Source organism: Gopherus flavomarginatus, chromosome 4 (genome assembly GCF_025201925.1).
Source record: "Gopherus flavomarginatus isolate rGopFla2 chromosome 4, rGopFla2.mat.asm, whole genome shotgun sequence".
Lineage (NCBI taxonomy): Eukaryota > Metazoa > Chordata > Testudines > Testudinidae > Gopherus > Gopherus flavomarginatus.
Window position 1 is genome coordinate 131,367,452 of NC_066620.1, and position 18,435 is coordinate 131,385,886.

Genomic DNA, 18,435 nt, shown 5'->3' on the forward strand with positions numbered 1-18,435 from the left:
AAGTGGTGACATGTCCCTTGGCTCCTATGTGTAGGCATGGCCAAGTGGCTCTGCACGCTGCCTCCATCCGCAGGCGCCGCCTCCGCAGTTCTCATTGGCTGTGACTCCCAGTAAGTTGGAGCTATGGAGCCAGCACTCGGGGCGGGGGCAGCACATGGAGCCCCCTGGCCACCCCTACACCTAGGAGCCTACCAGCCCCGCCAAACCTCCACCCCGAGCACCCGCAGTGCCCCTGGGCTGCCCTCTGCCCCAAAGCACCCAAGATTTAATCAGGGTTTATAGTACAAGTCATTGACAGGTCACAGGCTGTGAATTTTTGTTTACTGCCTATGACCTGTCCACTACTTTTACCTAAAAATACCCGTGCCTAAAATGTAGCCGTAATCATTGTCATAACAAACTTGCCATAAATAAAATATTATTTGGATTTTTTATGGGAGTTCCCTTCATAGAGGTATCTTTAAACGGTTAATATCTTAAGATGGGGGAATATTTTGAAATGGGGTGAGAAAAGTAAAAATAATTGCTTTTCTTCCATTCCAGACAATCCTTTGAATAATGAAAGTTCTCGAACTCACTCCTCCATAATTGCAGCAAGTAAAATGTCCGTAAAGACCTCGATGTTTCACAAAGATGCTACTACGCTTGAACCCCCATCTTCTGCTAAGATTACTTTTCAGTGTAAACACACAAGTGCCCTTTCTTCCCATGTTTTGAACAACGAAGATTTAGTAGAAGAGCTTTCACAACCAAACACTGAAGTAAGACCTGATCTTTCAGTCCATTCTTTCACAAAAGAAAGCACTTACGCTGCAAAATGTCCAACATCATTCAGCAATAGCGCCCATTCTGAAAACTCTCACAAAGAAAGTAATAAGGATATTCTTCCAGTTTCTTCATGTGAAAATAATATTTTTGACTATGAAGAAGATATTTCATCGGTGAGCAGACAGATACCAAGTAGGAAGTACACCAGCATCAGAAAGGTAGAAAAGGATGATGCCTCTTTTATGCATATGAGCTGCCACATTAGTGATAGTGTGTTGAGTAAAAACTCATTCAGTTTTTCAGAGTTAAGCCTCTCCAAAAATAAAATACCCTCTGAAGCAAATGAAAAATCCAGCAGCACAGGTATAAATAGCTTTTTCCCTTCAACGGTAACAGAAAGTTGTGAACTGGTGTCTTGCTCAGGAGGGAATCGAACTGCGGGGCATTGTGTTGAAAGAAGCACTGATGAAGAAGGTAGCCTTAATAAACTTAAAATTAGGTTTGAAGAATTTCAGGAGCATAAGACAGAAAAACCAAGCCTCAGTCAACAAGCAGCACATTATATGTTTTTTCCCAGTGTGGTTCTTTCTAATTGTCTCAGCCGGCCACAAAAATTAGCTCCTGTGACGTATAAATTACAGCAGGGCAACAGACAATCCAGGTTAAAGCTGAATAAAAAGAAACTGGGTCTTGGCAATCATCAGGAGCCTGCAGGTGTCAGTGATATTGCATCCACAAAGGAAAGCTGCAATACACAAGATGATGCTTGCAGTATCATTCCTGGCAAGGACAGCGCATTACCTAGCGATTTGGTTCAAGTTCCTCATGGTGCTTTTGAAAACAAAATGCCTACATATAATGCTAATTGTATTGACTGCCAATTTAGAGATGGATCCCTGGAAACAGAGCAGTCATTTGGATTATGTGGGAATAAATATACACTCCGAACTAAACGAAAAGTAAATTATGAGACTGAAGACAATGAATCAAGTTTTTTCATGCACAACTCAAAAATTAGCCTACCTCAGCCCATAGAAAGTGTTGAAAGTTTGGATGGGTCTCAGAAATCCCGAAAACGTAGAAAACTCTCTAAAAAACTGCCACCTGTTATTATCAAATACATTATCATTAATAGATTTAGAGGCAGAAAAAATATGCTTGTTAAAATAGGAAAAATAGACTCTAGTGAGGAACAAGTGATACTTACAGAAGAAAAGATGAACCTATATAAAAAGCTTGCACCTTTAAAGGACTTTTGGCCAAACGTTCCTGACTCCCCTGCAACCAAATATCCTATTTATCCATTAACACCAAAGAAAAGCCACAGAAGGAAAGCAAAACATAAGTCAGCTAAGAAAAAAGTTGGAAACCCACAAAAAGCAAGTAGTAAAAATATTAAAAGAACTTTATCTTTCAGAAAAAGAACTCATGCAATCCTTTCTCCCCCTTCACCATCTTATAATGCTGAAGCTGAAGACTGTGACTATCATTATAGTGACGTTATGTCTAAATTAGGTTTTCTCGCTGAGAGAAGCATAAGTCCAGTAAATGCATCTCCCCCTCGCTGCTGGTCTCCCACTGATCCAAAAGCAGAAGAAATTATAAATGGACTAGACAAAGAAGCTTTACTTATTAAGGGTCCTAACATGTACATCAGCAAGACTGTTAATTCCATTGTAGGAAAAAACAGTCGAGCAAAAACTCAGGTTAAGAAATGTAAAAAGAAATTTGCTACTGTAGCTACTAAGAAAAGGAATAAGATTAATCAGACTAATAAAACAGCAAATGATGGAAAGAAGAAACCTAGGACAAAACCGAGACAAAAAATAGCTGAAAAAATATCAAGAAAACATATGACAGTTAAAGATGAAAAAGGAAATATTTGTTCTGCTGCAGAAGTTAAATTTGTGCTGAAACATCAAGATCTGCCTGAAATTACTCATAACTTTGGCAGCTCACAACCATTTCTTACTCAGAAAGATGTTCCTCTGACTGGCTGTTCAACAGGACATCTACCATCAACACAGCTCCCCTCAACAGCTGACGTACAAGGAAATTCATCTTGCTATTTTCATCCATTGCTGGAAACTGATAAGTCTGTGGATTTACAAGGTTTGTCTACTCCAAGAGAAAATCTTCATTCATCTGTCATTTCTGCTCCTCTGATACCTGGAAGGGAAATAACAAAAATAAACTCCCAAAGGTCTAAGAGTCAAAATGCTGTGTTTCGAATGAAGGAATCTAGTTTGATTCAAAATAATATATTTGACCCATCTAACTATTCATCTCAGGTAACACATAATGTGTGTATCTCTAAAGATAAAACAGCTAAAAAGACAGAAGAGATTATAAATTCACAGAATAGATACTTGTCATCAGTTGGAAAATTAAATGAAACTCATAGCTTTCTAGATACAATGAAGACAGATCAGTTACATACCACTAATTTTTTGCATTGTAAAGACAGTAATCAGCAGCAGATTGTGTGCTTACCAGAAGCATCAAAACATGCTGATCCTTATTCTTCTATACTTAAATCATCTGAGGAAGGCCATGGATCTCTTCAGTTGCCTAAGAACTGTTTTGTAACTTCTTTAAGGAGTCCAGTGAAACAGCTAAGATGGGAGCAAAAACAGAGAGGATTTATTTTTGATATGTCTCATTTTAAACCTGAAAGAATAAAACATCGATCTTTGTCAGAAACCATCTCGCAAACAAAAACCATCTCCCAGTGTGAAAACAGGACTGTAATGACCCCATCAGCATTCAGTGAAGGACAGTCTGGATTAGCTGTTCTAAAAGAGTTACTACAAAAGAGACAACAAAAAGCACAACATGCAGGTATTTTGCAAGAGCCGTTATCAGTTTCACCTCAGATAAACAAAAGTATTTCTTGCTCTCCTGAACAGCATAAAGCAAGTAAAAGATCACAGTCAGTCACATCACCAAGAAAGTCTCGCACTCCCAGAAATACAAAACCTAAAGAAAAAACACCCAAACCTTTAAAAGTGGCTTCATCAAACCAGCATAACACTAATCAGATTGACCATTTTATATCTGATGACAGCCCCATCTTTTTTTCAGACCCAGGCTTTGAAAGCTGTTACTCACTTGAAGACAGCCTGTCACCAGACCATAATTACAATTTTGATATTAATACCATAGGGCAGACAGGATTTTGTAGTTTGTACTCTGCAAGTCAGTTTGTCCCAGCAGATCAAAGTCTGCCACAGAAGTTTTTGAGTGATGCAGTTCAGGATCTTTTTCCTGGACAAACAGCAGAAAATGAACTTTTCAGTCATAATAGCCAAAAATCTGAGGAAGAAAAACATCACTCTTCAGACCCAAGTACATGGATAACATCTGGTGCTCTAAGTCCTGAACTATTTGAGAAAACCTCTATGGATAACAATGAGAACCATCGCCATGGTCAGTGGAGAAACAATGTTCATCCTTCAGCATCTCGAACTAGCTCATCAGTAGATATTTTCTGTACGCAACAGGCCGGGGACTATGTAAATGAGAAATTCAAGTTGAATAGAAATCCAGTAAATAAAGAAGTATTTCTTAGCCTTCCACAGTCAAGCTGTTCAGACTTCATTCAAAGCTGCACTAGAAAAGAAACCACTTTTGAACCATGTCAGCCACTTGGTTCAATTAATACCTCTTTTACTTCTGTATTGTCTTCTCCGGATGGTGAGCTCATGGATGCAGCTTCTGAGGATTTAGAGTTGTATGTTTCAAGAAACAATGAAGGATTAACTCCAACTCCAGATAGTTCACCTAGATCAACCAGTTCTCCCTCACAGTCAAAGAATGGAAGTTTTACGCCTCGTACTGCTCACATTCTTAAACCTCTCATGTCCCCACCAAGTCGTGAAGAAATCATGGCAACTTTGCTAGATCATGACCTTGCGGAAACAATTTACCAAGAACCATTTTGCAGCAATCCGTCTGATGCACCAGAAAAGCCAAGGTAATTTGTCTGTACACTTTTATTATAAGGCATTTCTATATGTATGTATATTTGTAATTATGTTAAATCTAATTACTTGTATACCTAAAGCTAATTTTAGCTATATATAGGAATTTTTCACTCTCAGATGTAAAAGATTTGGAGTGATAAACATAAATTCCAAGGCTTTTGTTTTAACTCTGTAATTAAATAAAATAATTATCCTTCCCTTTCCATTATCCGCTTTAATGCCACATGACAATTTTGCTGTCCCAATTTTGATGATCAAAGGAGGAATGAGCTGGTACCTTCTCCTTTGGTGAAGGAAGACATCTGCCCATGTGACTTGCTGTAGAACAGGGATAGTCAATTATTTTTGTAAGGTCCAAATTTCTTGGTCAAGGTATAGTCAAGGTCCAGACTCCAGAGAAACATTTTTCACACCACAATAGCAATAATGATAATAAGTAAATAAAGAGTTTGTAGTCAATTCAAAAGTATCTTGTGGTCCATATTTGGCCCGCAGTCCACCTGTTGTCCATTCCTGCTCTAGAGATTACAGCTATCAGGACTCTTCCTGGTTTTCATCTTGAGGACTGCCTGTAATTCTGATAAGTGCATAGATATCCCATACCTACAATTGTTGACTGTGCTATGATGTATGCAAGTAGTGAAACTGGTTGTATGTTCACAGTGTACTAAGGGATGCTTCCTCACAATGCTGAAGCTGTACATGTGTTACCTTTACTAATTCTGTACTAAATGTACTAACAGCTGCTTCTTCCAGAAATTCATTGGCATTTTACATCAGGATCAGAAAGCTTAGTGGTCCTTCAGCTGTGATTCTTTAACCAAATGGGATTTCTGCTTCCTTCCTGGAACTTCATCATGTTTTAATATTTTGTACCTCAAAACACCAAGCTACTGTCTTTGCAAATATATTATTACCAACAGTTAAAATTTAATTTTGTTTTGGTGTGAAAAATGGCTTTTCCAGTAGTTTAAAATACTGTACTGAACTACTCTCCATGATGTTAGAGACTCTGGTTTGTTCCCACATGCTTGAACTAATAGGAGTTGAGAGCTGTGTGGAGGTGGCATGCTCTGTCTCTGAGGGAAAAGTTATTTCCTTTAGTGATTTCTCTTGCTGATTCAGGAGTGTGTTTGAGAGAGGCTGGATAGAACTACGCCACTCTTTTGAAAAGTTGATGATTGTCATAGGATATGTAGTATGGAAGATAAAAGGTAAAGCAGCTAACATTTGGAAGCGATCCTTGGGGCACCAAGAGTGATTCAGAAACTCCCGTCCCTCCACTAGAAAGAAAGAAAGAGAAAGAAAGAAAGAAAGGAATTACTCTCAGTAGATTTCCAATTTAGGGCAGAATAATTGTTTAAAATATTCTCTTTACAGAGAGATTGGAGGACGGCTTCTCACAGTAGAAACTAGACTTCCAAATGATCTGCCTGAGTTTGAGGGAGATTTCTCATTGGAAGGACTACGCCTCTGGAAGACTGCGTTTTCCGCCATGACACAAAGTCCTAGACCAGGTTCACCGCCACGTAATTGTCATTCCATTGCTGGAAAAGGAGAAATTAATAGCCATAAAACTAGTGAAGATAAAAAAATAGTCGTCATGCCATGTAAATGCGCACCGAGTCGCCAACAGGTTCAGATGTGGCTTCATGCCAAAGAAGAGTATGAGCATATCAAGAAATTGCCTAAGGCTCAGCCTGTTGACATTGAGAAAGCAACAGAGAATTTCAGATCCATAGCATTGCCTATAGATCAGCCTACTGAAGTGGTAAAAGCAGCTAAGAATTTCAGTTTACCTAGCCTGCAAGACAGCATGCCTATTGTGCCTACAAAAGATGCTCCTGTTTCACAGGCAGATCGTACACCAACACAGACCAAGGAAACTTGTGATAAATATATTAATACTGTACAGATTTCTACAAATACCATAGAACCCAGTAAAACTCCACCTGAAAGCAGGACATTGCTGCTTGCTCCTTCAGCAATAGAACTTGATAAAGAAGAAGAGGATGATGATTATTATGTCAATTATAGTTCACCAGATTCACCAGTGCTTCCTCCTTGGCAACAAGCAGCATCCCCAGATTCCAAACCATCTAGTTTAGAAGATGCAGACTGGCAGAATCAGAACATAATTTCATCTCCTGTGGAAGAAAATGACACAGCCCACAGTGAGAATGTACAGAAACATGTCAAAGATGAAGGTCGGGCATCCTTCAGCATATCTCCACTTCTGGTCAGAGAAGGTGCTGGAAATTCTGAATCAGTTTGCCTACATAGCACACCCATTGTACAGAGAAAATGTCAAGAAAGAATAGCTGAAGCACTTGATTTTACTCCTTTATCAACAGGTAAATTTATTAATTAAGCCAGGTACAACAAAAAGAGGTACAAAAACATTTCCTGCAAATAATAGGAAAAGAGATTAATATACTTGGAAATAATTGAAAAATAACCAGCTCTCTACAGGAAGGGCAAGTTAAACATGTTTTTATTTTTGAAAGGGATCTATTTCACATGTGTTTTTCCAGTGAAAGTAATTATTCAATTATGAATTAAGATTTGAGTGTCAGAACACCTTAAAAACTGTGGTACTGTTGTTAGGATATTCTAAAGTGATAGTTAAAACATGAACAACTTAATTGAAATTAAATGTAGAGTATTTTTGAGTTTTTTGCTTAAGTCGCTGGTATGTTTCAAACACATACATACTTTGAAATTAGAATATAAATATTAAATATCTTAAATTTTAAGACTGTCCAAGATAACCATGTGTTTTTGTCTTATTATACAGTGCGATATAGTCTGTAAAACACACTAGCCTATCAAAGCTATTCTTTGGACTGGAGGCGATCAATTTGTGCACATTATATTAGATAGAAGAATTTTCTGTTTCCTGGCAGGTAGTTCAGTTTTCTGAGAATGTTTGGGGGAAACTAAATGACATTTGCATTTGTTCCATGTTTTTACAGAACCAAAGATGCAGAAATTGAATCATAGAAGAGGAAGTAACTCTGACACTCTTCGAAGAGTACTTTTAACAACACAAGTGAAGGTAAATTAGAATTGGAAACAAAGATTCATGTTTATTAAATTACATTTAAGTGTGCTTTCAAGTTCAGAAGCAAAAATAGTCGATATATCAAGTACCTTTATCTCACTTGTACTTATATTTTGACCTTTCCAATTTTTAGAATTTGTAGAGTCTGTGATAAATTGTCTATTTTTCATGGACTTTTGCTTTTTTTTTGCTGTTGTGATCTGGGAAATTATTATCTGTGTGTGTGCGTGCGTAATAAACATACGCAATAGACAGAGTAATGATGGTAACTAAAGAAGAATTATAAGGATACAAATACAAAAGGAATAATGAGAGCAAAGTGATAAATGTGTTGTTCAATCACATCAAATCCTAAGATGTCTCTATCTATCTTCATATTGTTATGATTTTTTTGTAAAAAATTGATCATTACAAACTTTCATTTGTTGTTTCAATTTTAACATTTTAGTGTCAATATACAATAGTGAGAATAAATGCATGTGTATATATAAACAAACACACAACCAAGAGATGGAATTATACATTATGTAAATAGTATCAGAGGGATAGCCCCGTGTTAGTCTGGATCTGTAAAAGCAGCAAAGAGTTCTGTGGCATCTTACAGACTAACACACGTATTGGAGCATGAGCTTTCGTGGGGTGAATACCCACTTGACGAAATGGGTATTCACCCACGAAAGCTCATGCTTCAATACGTCTGTTAGTTTGTAAGGTGCCACAGGACTCTTTGCTGCTTTTGCAGTATGTAAATAGATGCTTCTAGATGAATCTATTATACAGGTTTGATCAACCCTATGCAAAAGTGACTACTACATTGCTCAGTTTATAAGTACAACGTGTTGACCAAAATCCCCTTTTCATGGCTTTGAAACCTTCTGAAAGTTGAAATTGAAGAGGCACTTGCCCCTTTTTTTAAATTCTTGTTACATTATAAGATTTAATTAAAATTAGACCAAAAAGGGAAGATGATACAACAGTTGGTTTGGTTTCCTATTGGAAATTTGACACAAGAAGGTAGGTCTTGTCTACATGACGAGTTAGTGCGTGGCAAGATGTTGCACTGTAGATTCACATCCTGGCTTGTCACACACTAAGGGTATGTCTCACCAGCAAAATAATAACTGTCAGCGAGTCTCAGAGTTCAGGTCCGCTGGCTGGGTGTGCGCTACGGGGCTAATAATAGCCATGTAGACATTTGGGCTCAGTCTGGAACCCTGGTACTGAGACCGTACTGGGGGTCTTATTACGTGGGCTCCAGCCCTAGCCCAAACATCTACAGTTATCTTTATCCCTGTTGACTCAGGCTGTGGGGATTTGTTTTGTTTTGTTTTTTGCTGTGTAGACGTACCCTAACTCGTTGTGTAGACAAGGGCTAAGTGAAAGTTTCCTCATAATTGTTGTAGAGGAGCTTTTAACTTTAGGTTGCTAAATAGGAAAACAGTAACCTCCAGAATGAAACATAAATATATTAATCTATAGATTTTCATCTTTTTGCTGCATATATTTCTTTCAATAGAATCAGTTTGCTGCTCTCAATGCCCCAAAGAAAGAAACTTCTCAGATTGAAGGACCATCTTTAAACAACTCTTACGGTTTTAAAGTCAGTGTGCAAAACCTGCAGGAAGCAAAGGCTTTACATGAGGTAACTTGCTGCAACACCAAAGATTCATAACTTTATTCATGCTTTATAATTTTATTTAAGGAAGGAGGAGTTTGAAGGGAGAAATATTGTTGAATTCTGTCCTTGTTAATCAGGGTTTGGTATTTCTAATTTTTAATAAATCTTCTATAGTAACTTCTGTCTGAGGCTCTCTAAAGTTCTTTCCTTTTAACAGTATTGAATTAAGTGTCAGAACACCTTTTTTGGCAAAGTAAGTATTATTCCCATTTCCTTGTAGAGGAAAATAAACTATATATGTTTAAAGGGCTCCTATTAACTTGAAATCTAATGAGTTAAAAGTAGTTTTAGATACTGCATAAACCCCAAACCATAACTAATTTGGGTATTTTTAATGTTTTTTAAACTGTTTTTCCTCTTATCTATTGCTTTATGAAAGACTAACAGAAAATATACAAAGTGCTGTCAAATGTACAAAGTAAACAAACTCAAAAGAGAGTAAAGGCAAGTTTAATCTATCAGTTACAGTAATCTTAGGTGTTACTTATGACAACAGGGAAAAAATATCAGACTTTTTTTTTTTTTTTTTTTTTTTTTAAGTTAACTGTCTCCCTGTTATGGCTAGTCCAAGTTCACAAAGGATGGCAGTTGCAGAACCAGGAATACAATATCCATAGCCTGACTCTCAATCCTTTCTGTTAACTACTAGGTCACACTCCTCTGTTGAATTTTTATTTCTGATATTGCCCTTACTGAGGAGGAAAGGGTAAAGATTCCTATTCAGCATAACATGTAAGCACATACATACAGAGGTGTCAGAAGCTTACTTTGAATGGAGGCAGGGGGTGGAGACAAAGGAGTGGGAGTGGGGTGCATGCTGTGCATGGGGAGACTTGTGTGAACAGGGTGAAGAGGAACAGCTCAAGACTCAGAGTGGTGCAGGGTTCTAGTTGTTCATGTGTCTCTCGCCAGCTGCTGTGGGTAGCTGCTCTCAGCCCTGACCCAATCACCTCAGTTCCTACCTGCTTCCCAGCCTGATCCCAGGCCCTGCAGCAGCCACTCTAGCCCTTCCACTTCCTGCTCTTGCTTCTGCCCCCTTTGCGTGCGTGCAGTTTACAGGGAACATTGCTTCCCAGAATGTATAGGAGTGTGACATGTGGGTCCAAAAACTTGGATCAGCTTACACAATATTTCTTCTGCAGGGGTGCTGCCTGCCACCAACCCCCATCCCCGGTTCCATCACCCTTTCATACAGTAACTCCTCGCTTAATGTTGTAGTTATGTTCCTGAAAAATGCGACTTTAAGTGAAATGATGTTAAGCGAATCCAATTTCCCCATAAGAATTAATGTAAATAGTGGGGGTTAGGTTCCAGGGAAATTTTTTTCACCAGACAAAAAGCTACATATTATATAGATATTCATATAGCATATGTTTTAAACAAACAATTTAATACTGTTCACAGCTATGATGATTGTGAAGTTTGGTTGAAGTGGTGAAGTTAGAGGGTGGAAAAGGGTGGGATATTTCCTAGGAATGCCTTGCTGCTAAATGATGAACTAGCACTTGGCTGAGCCCTCAAGGGTTAACACGTTGTTTAATGTAGTCTCTCACACAAGGCAGCATGAACAGGAGGGAGTGGAGACAGCATAGCAAACAGAGACAGACACACACCTTGTATGTGTGTGTGAGAGAGAGAGAGATGCACACTGCCCCTTTAAGTAAGCTGACCCACTCTTAAGTGCATTGTCTTTTTAAGTGGATCAGGAAGTTGAGACAGCAGCTGCTATCCCAGGCTCTCTCTGTCCGTGTCCCCTCCCTGCTCTATAGGGAGAAGGGGTAAGTGGGGTGCAGGAGCAAGGGGGAGAGGGACACCCTGACATTAGCTCCCTCTCTTCCCCGCCCTGCACAGCAAGGGAGTCACTGGGAGAAACTCCAAGACCGGGGGCAGGAGCAGCACATGGCAGTGGGAGGAGGGACAGCTGAACTGCTGATTGATAGCCTGTTGGGTGGCTGCAGCACAGGGAACTTAGGGGAGCAGGAAGTTGATAAGGGGGCTGCTGATCCACCCAGGGTACCACCCCCCACCAGCTAGATGCAACAGGCTGCTCTTCCTGCAAGCGGTGCACAAAGCCAGCGGCAAACGCCGTTAGAAGGGGGCATTGCACAACTTTAAACGAGCATGTTCCCTAATTAATCAGCAACGTAACAAAGTTAACCGGGACGACTTTTAAGTGAGGAGTTACTGTACTTTACTTTAAGCAAGTGAGTAGTCGTCATGAAGTTAAAGTGCTTAAGTGTGACTGTGAATTTGGGCCAAAATGCTTTTGAATGATCACTTAGGCTGAAATGTAATTACTCCTTCAGTGTGTCCTTCAGAGTAGCCTCCTCATTCACCCTCCAACTTTTCGGTGGGGATTCTACTGGGCTCTGTCTTTGGTCCCCTTCTCTTCTCCTTTGCCACAGTATCTCATAGTAATCTCTTCTCTAAACACAACTTCAACTACTGGCTGTATGTTGATGGCTCACAGATCTACCTCTCTACTCCAGATCTGTCTCCTGTCCAAACTAAAATCTCGCTCTGTGTCACATTTCCTCATGGATGTGCAGCCATCAGTTCAAGATCAACATGGATAAAACAAAGCCTCTTTATCTTCCCTGCCAAGTTGTCCCACTAGCTCTTTTCTTGATTACTGTGGACCATACCACCATCCTGCCTGTCACTCAGGCCTGTAACCTGGGCATAATCTTCAATTTAGACCTCTCTCTAGGTCCTTACATTCTGGCTATGTCTAAATCCTGTCAGTTCTTTCTGCATAACATCTCTAAGTTATAACCTTTCCTATCTATCCACAAGTAAAACTCTCATCCAGGCTCTTGTCTTGCATCTTGATTACTGCAGCATCCTACTATCTGGCCTTGACAAATGCAGACTTGCTCTGCTCATATTCATTCAGAATTCTGATGCAAAGATCATTTTCCTAGCTTGTCACTTTGACCATATCATCCCTCTCTACATTCCTTCATTGCTCCCCCCATTGCATCAGACATAAGCTGCTTGTATTCACTTTCACTGATCATGGGGAGGGGCTGCAGAGCACGCACTCTGGAAGGGAGTTTGGGTCTGGGAGGAGGCTTAGGGCAGGGGTCTGGCAGGGGGCTTGAGGTGCCGGATGAGGGGGCACTCACCTCTGGCGGTTCCCCGTCCCTGCTGCTCTTGGTGGAGGCCCGGCCAAGCAGCTCTGCAAGCAGGCACTCTGTGTCCATCTGCAGGCACCAACCCCTGCAGTCTCATTGGCCTCAGTTCCCAGCCAATGAGCAGGGAGCTGCAGAGTCAGCCCTCTGAGACAGGACGGAGGCAGCGTGCTTGCAGAGCTGCCTGGCTGTGCCTCCACCAGCAACAGCAGGGACGAGGAGCCACTTGCGAGGAGCCCCTAGAGGTTTGTGTGACACACACCCCCAATCCGGTACCCCGAACCCCTCCTGTGCCCCAAACTCCTGCCACAAGCCCCCTCCCGGACCCAAACTCCCTCCCAGAGCATGCCCCACAGCCCCTCCCATGCCCCTACCGGCCCCACACTAACTACATTATAAACCAGACTTTCAATGAAGATCAGAAATGCCGATTTATAGAGCTTGCCGGCTGGTGAAGTGCCAGATAAAAGAGCTTTTACTGTATAACTTCTCCTGATGATTCTGAGCCACTAGAAATCTGCCAACAACACTGATAAATTCTGTGGAAACTTTTGGAAAATATTCAGTCTTGTCACCAAGATCTTCACCAACAGAGTTTCTAAACTCCCTATTATCTTCTGGGTTTTGTTCTCTTTAACACCTATATTGAGCTCTAAAGAAGAACAAAAAAATCAAATATTCAGTTATTTGCACCTTCAGATCATGGAGTCTTATTTTGATGGGAATATCTTTTGAAACTTATCAAACGGTGCATAAAATACATTTGGTGGATGCTAAATTACTCTAATTATCTATTTAGGCTAAACTAGATATTTAAATTTTTGTTACTCAGAAAGCCAGAACTGTTTTGTTTTTCAAATTTAGAAGGATCATAACCAGAAGGGCAAGATACTTAGTACTGCAGAAAAAGTATTACCAAAAAAATCAGCAGTCCATTTTGATTTGTTTAACTTTCTTACTGAAAAAGCCCAGTACTTTCAGTTCGTTGACTGATGGCATGAGGTAGGACTCAGGAAGTAGCAGGAACCCTGAGCAGTATAGTGCACTGTCCCGATGACTGGTAGAACCACAGTCAGTTTCAGCTTAATTTTAGCTTTCACTTTTACAAATTAAGTTTTTGGTTTTGAAGAAAATATTCCAAGTGTACTTTTTTCTGAATCTGTTGATAGAGTGATACTGTAGCTGTAGCTGTTTAGTCCAGATTTATATATAGTGCCAAGCCTGTAACCATGATATCTAAGTACTAAGAAGTGTTACCTGATACATTAATTTCAAAGGCATTGAGAAAAGAGAGGAAGAACTGGGTTTAGAGTTTTCCCTCTTCTCACCACCTCCAACCCTTTGCTACTCCCTTGTCCCTCTCATGTCCAGTACTCTGCTGCTTCCTTGTCCTGATCTTTGCCTACCTGCTAGAGTCACTTGAACTCCAGTCCTCTGATTCTTCCATATCCAGTTATTTATCCTCTTAATCTGCAAACAAGCAAACTGACTTTCATACTTGAAATGACCTTCCGTTATAAAACAAAGGAGTACTACTTGTGTCTTCTCATATTCTTCCCCAGTGGGCACTCCCTGTTCAACAAGGAGGAAGAATCTGAGTCTCTTTTGGATGCTAATTATTGCGCATTGTAGAACAAAAAGAGGAAACAGGATTTTTTTTCTTCCTTAAAACTTCTAAGCTTTGTTTTCTTTTTTAAAAGCTAGATTCCTAACTATATGGGATAAGCAAGGAATTTATTAACAAATACCCACATTTCTTTATTCAAAATGAAAATGTCATTTTGCAGAGAAAATGGAAAATACAAAAAATACATGGAATAACCCTATATTCATGTTATAGTGTAGAATTACCAAGTTTTTGTATGTCCATTGACCAACTAAATGGAAGGATGGTCTTGTGGTCCCAGGTATTTTGTTTAAGATTCTGTCACAACCTCTCTGAATTTTTTCCAAATCACTTAATCTCTCTATGCCTGTTCCCCCATCTGTAAAAAAATGGAGCTGAGGTCATAGTTTGTTGCACACAAATGTTGAGGCTAAATTCAATAAGATTTGTAAAGCAGTTTGAGATTCTCTGATGGAAAATGGTATGGAAGTGAAAAGTGTTATAACTTAATATTATGGATTATGTAACTTTCATGTTCTTGGTATTGCTATTTGAAATGTTTAATCAAGACTTAAAGGACCATGAGAACAGTTCCCATTAGAAAACAAACATTCAATATGTAAAAAGCAACGAGTCCTGTGGCAGCTCGATGGTGCCGTCATTCAAGCTAGTCACCATGAACTTGGAGCTGAACTGGAGGCAGGTGATGGCATTCTGGTGCTTGCTGGGCCCCTGCAGCATTTGCAGGCACTGGTCTGTCTTGATGTCCCAGATCTTGACCGTAGAATTTGCATTGCCTGAGACCAGGATGCTTACCCACAGCTTCATGCCGCTGGTGAGCGACTGGTGCCCCATCAGCGTCTGTAGGCAGTTACCGCTGTCCATGTCCCATACCCAGATCAACATGTCCACGCACATTGTGAGTGGCTCCCTGGACACATCGATCCGGGATTGTGAGTGGCTCCCTGGACACGTCGATCCAGATGTGGGACATGGAGAGTGGTAACTGCCTGCACACGCTGATGGGGCACCAGTCACTCACTAGCAGCATGAAGCTGTGGGACAACATCCTGGTCTTGGGCAATGCAATTATTCCAAGTTAGTTTACTTAAAAATCAGTTGTCTATTGGTAACCCGGCACAAAATAATATTTTTTTAAAAACAGATTCTGAAAATGTAGGCTTAGTCAGCTGTTTTTACCTCTGATGTGTAAGTAGTTTTATATAAATGTATTGGACCCTTGCTTATAATGATTTCATTGTATGAATAATCTGCTTCTTTCAAAACTGTGTGAAATTTAGTTGTTTGAAGAGAGCCACAAAATATAAACTTGTACTTGGGTTTTGGTTTTTTTGATGTAGGTCCAAAACCTTACACTCATCAGTATGGAGTTACATGCTCGAACCAGACGAGACTTGGAGCCAGACCCTGAGTTTGATCCTATCTGTGCTTTATTCTTCTGCATCTCATCTGACGCAGCACTGCCAAATACTGATAAAAGAGAAATCACTGGTGCTATAGTGATTGATAAAGACAGAACAATCTCAAGCCAAGGTTCCTACTTTTTTTTCTTAGAGTACTTTACCAAAATCAGTATCATGTAAAAATGAAGCATTAGCAAGCAACGATCAAATATGGTTCTATAGTATTGTTTTAACGCATTTAATTTCCTCTTGTGAGTATTGGATGAAAGGCCATATTAAGCATAGGTAGAGTTTTCGTGCTTATATCTTCCTATGAACCATCGCATGGGTTGTAAACCACAGATATGATACATGTATGCAGTAGACCTGTGTTTGTGTACTTGTGAGCAAGCTCCTGCAGTCTTCTAGAGGTGTAAAGAGGAAAATTTGCCTTAGTCTCCTGCTGAAATTGCTGGCTAGCTACAAATAGAAAATGTTAAATCAAGACAGTATGTTTAATATTTTACATAAGGGTTATATTTGTGGTTTTATCTGATCCTTTTAGGATCTGAACAGGGGCCCTTATTGTATTGTACCTTTTTGGCTTTGTTTAGACCAGTGATACTCAACCTGTGGCTCTAGAGCCGGATGTGGCTCTTCATGGCCCTACAGGCGGCTCTCGCAATGTAGGCATCTGATCGGCGCTCCACTCTATCAGGCAGCGCGGGGAGCACTGAGCAAATGGACCAGCAGTGTGGGAGTCGCTGAAGTTCCCCCTCCCAAAGGGGGAAAGAAAAGGAGCTGCTGGGATCCCCCCACAGGTAAGAGTAGAGATCACCTCCCACCCAGCAGCCGGGGGGCAGAATGGGGAGAGACCGACACTCCTCCTTCCCAGCAGCCAGGAGGGGATGAAGAGAGAGAGCGAGCTGCTGGGAGAGGGGATGATGTGTCGTGTCATGGTGTGTCAATAGATGATGATGATGTGACACTGCCTCATCATCAGACATTGAGGAAACATCATGACACAAATATCAGAATGTCGGTACTTGATTTTAAGGTGCTCTGCAACTCCATTTAATGGTGAAGTGGCTCTCCAGCTGTTAAAGGTTGAGTACCACTGGTTTAGACTATTAAAAAAAGTCCTGTTTCTTCTAAGATTTTTTCTGGGGAATTAAAAAAATAAAGTGGCATTATAGCTGTATATTAAACCACAAAATACTGTCTAACAATAAAGGCGTAACCTAAAACCTACCAATAAAAAAGAAATTTAATCTTAAGGCAACAGTTCCATCCTTCACCTGCTTCTTTGTTAAGATATTGCAGGAATTTTATGGGTTTAGGTGAAGTCCCTAATATTACTTTTAATGTAGCTTATTCTGTATTTGTTTCTTTGTTAGTATTTTTCATTAACTCCATTATTGTACTAAGTGAGAGTTGTCATGAGAGGCTGTTATGGCTCCTTAGGAACTGCTCTGAAATACTGTGAAGAAAACTCTTTGTGGATAAGACTAGTAGTATATTGAAAAATCAGACATACTGATCTGCAGAATTTATTTAGTGATAAAATGAGGTAGTTCATGTAAATGTTGTGATGATCTTTCTTCCTTTTATTGGAAAGTGCTCTCACTGTTTTCTTAGTGAAGAGCTTGTCGTTCTCCTTGAGGAGTGACTTGAGACTGAGCTGCACATCATTTTACATTGTTGCATTTTAAGTGACAGCCTGTATTTTTAATTCTGAAAATGCACAGAATTATTTTTTGAGCTAATGTGGTCTAATGTATTCATCTTTTATCAAGCTTCTTTTAAAACTCCAGTTCATTAGTTTAATCAGAGATGTTATGATCTGATATGTAAGGGAATTTTGAAGACACAGTTGTTCTGCTTCAATACTCTTCCTCTCTAATTAGTTATTTTTTATTTCCTAGAGTCAGTGAGAGGTTTTTGGTGTTCTAAAAAATGTACTATGTTGTATAGGGATTTTCATATTCAAAACACTTTGCCAAGAACCCGTCTAAACAAGTGTAATGTAGTTAATTAAAATAGATATTTTGCATGAAGAATATAAAACATAGGATGCAGTACAGTTCTTTAACATTTTTCTTCAGATATACTTCTTGGCCTGACTGCTGTGGATGTAAAATGCTAACATTTTTCCTTGGGTCAAATTTGTTTATCTTTGGGAATTTCTAGAAAATTCTCTCTTCTTCACTGAACAACTTGCAAAGTGAAAAAAACTGAAAACTTGTACCTAAAACCCACCTTTGAGAACTGAAATAATCCGGAGAAGGATTAATTGTATTAGTAATTTTTAATCAATATTAAGACAGATATGAATGTACTTTGTAGAGACAGAAATGATTTTCTCTGTTCAAAGGATTTGAGTATGTTTTATTTTAAAGAATAAGAGAGAGTTGTGGAGTTTGTGCTAAAAATTAATGATTATTTCACTTGTTTTCTAGGTAGCAGAGACCAGGCCCCTTTGCTCACAAGATCTGGAATTACAGGACTAGAAGTCACTTATGCTGCTGATGAGAGAGCTCTTTTCCAGGAAGTAGTGAATATTGTAAAAAGGTAGCATATCTGTGTGTTCTGCTTTTATTTTTCAGGCATGGTACAGCAGAATTAGTTCTTTCAGCCCCAGCCACTCTCTCAAATATTGATTGTTGTTGTTTTTCCCCAAAGGCTCATTTCTAGAATGGACGAGCATGGTGGTCTCTTGAATAAAAACATCTGTTTTTCTTTTCCTCTTATTCCAGGCATATAAGAAGAGCCTTTTAGTCAACTGAGCTAAAGCCC

General features: G+C 39.5%; 2 protein-coding genes across 2 annotated transcripts in view; one reads left to right on the forward strand and one right to left on the reverse strand.

Annotated features, from left to right (window-relative positions):
• REV3L (REV3 like, DNA directed polymerase zeta catalytic subunit) overlaps positions 1-18,435 on the forward strand; it is a 239,894-nt gene that overhangs the window by 161,693 nt on the left and 59,766 nt on the right. The window contains exons 13-18 of the mRNA XM_050949377.1: positions 544-4,744; positions 6,135-7,108; positions 7,730-7,812; positions 9,335-9,460; positions 15,598-15,790; positions 18,099-18,210. Coding sequence (XP_050805334.1) covers positions 544-4,744; positions 6,135-7,108; positions 7,730-7,812; positions 9,335-9,460; positions 15,598-15,790; positions 18,099-18,210 — 5,689 coding nt within the window. The remainder of the gene's footprint in view (positions 1-543; positions 4,745-6,134; positions 7,109-7,729; positions 7,813-9,334; positions 9,461-15,597; positions 15,791-18,098; positions 18,211-18,435) is intronic.
• Positions 3,314-18,435, reverse strand: part of MFSD4B (major facilitator superfamily domain containing 4B) — a 102,532-nt gene continuing 87,410 nt past the window's right edge. The window contains exon 6 of the transcript XR_007773892.1: positions 3,314-3,383. The gene's annotated coding sequence lies outside the window, so the exon portion shown is untranslated. The remainder of the gene's footprint in view (positions 3,384-18,435) is intronic.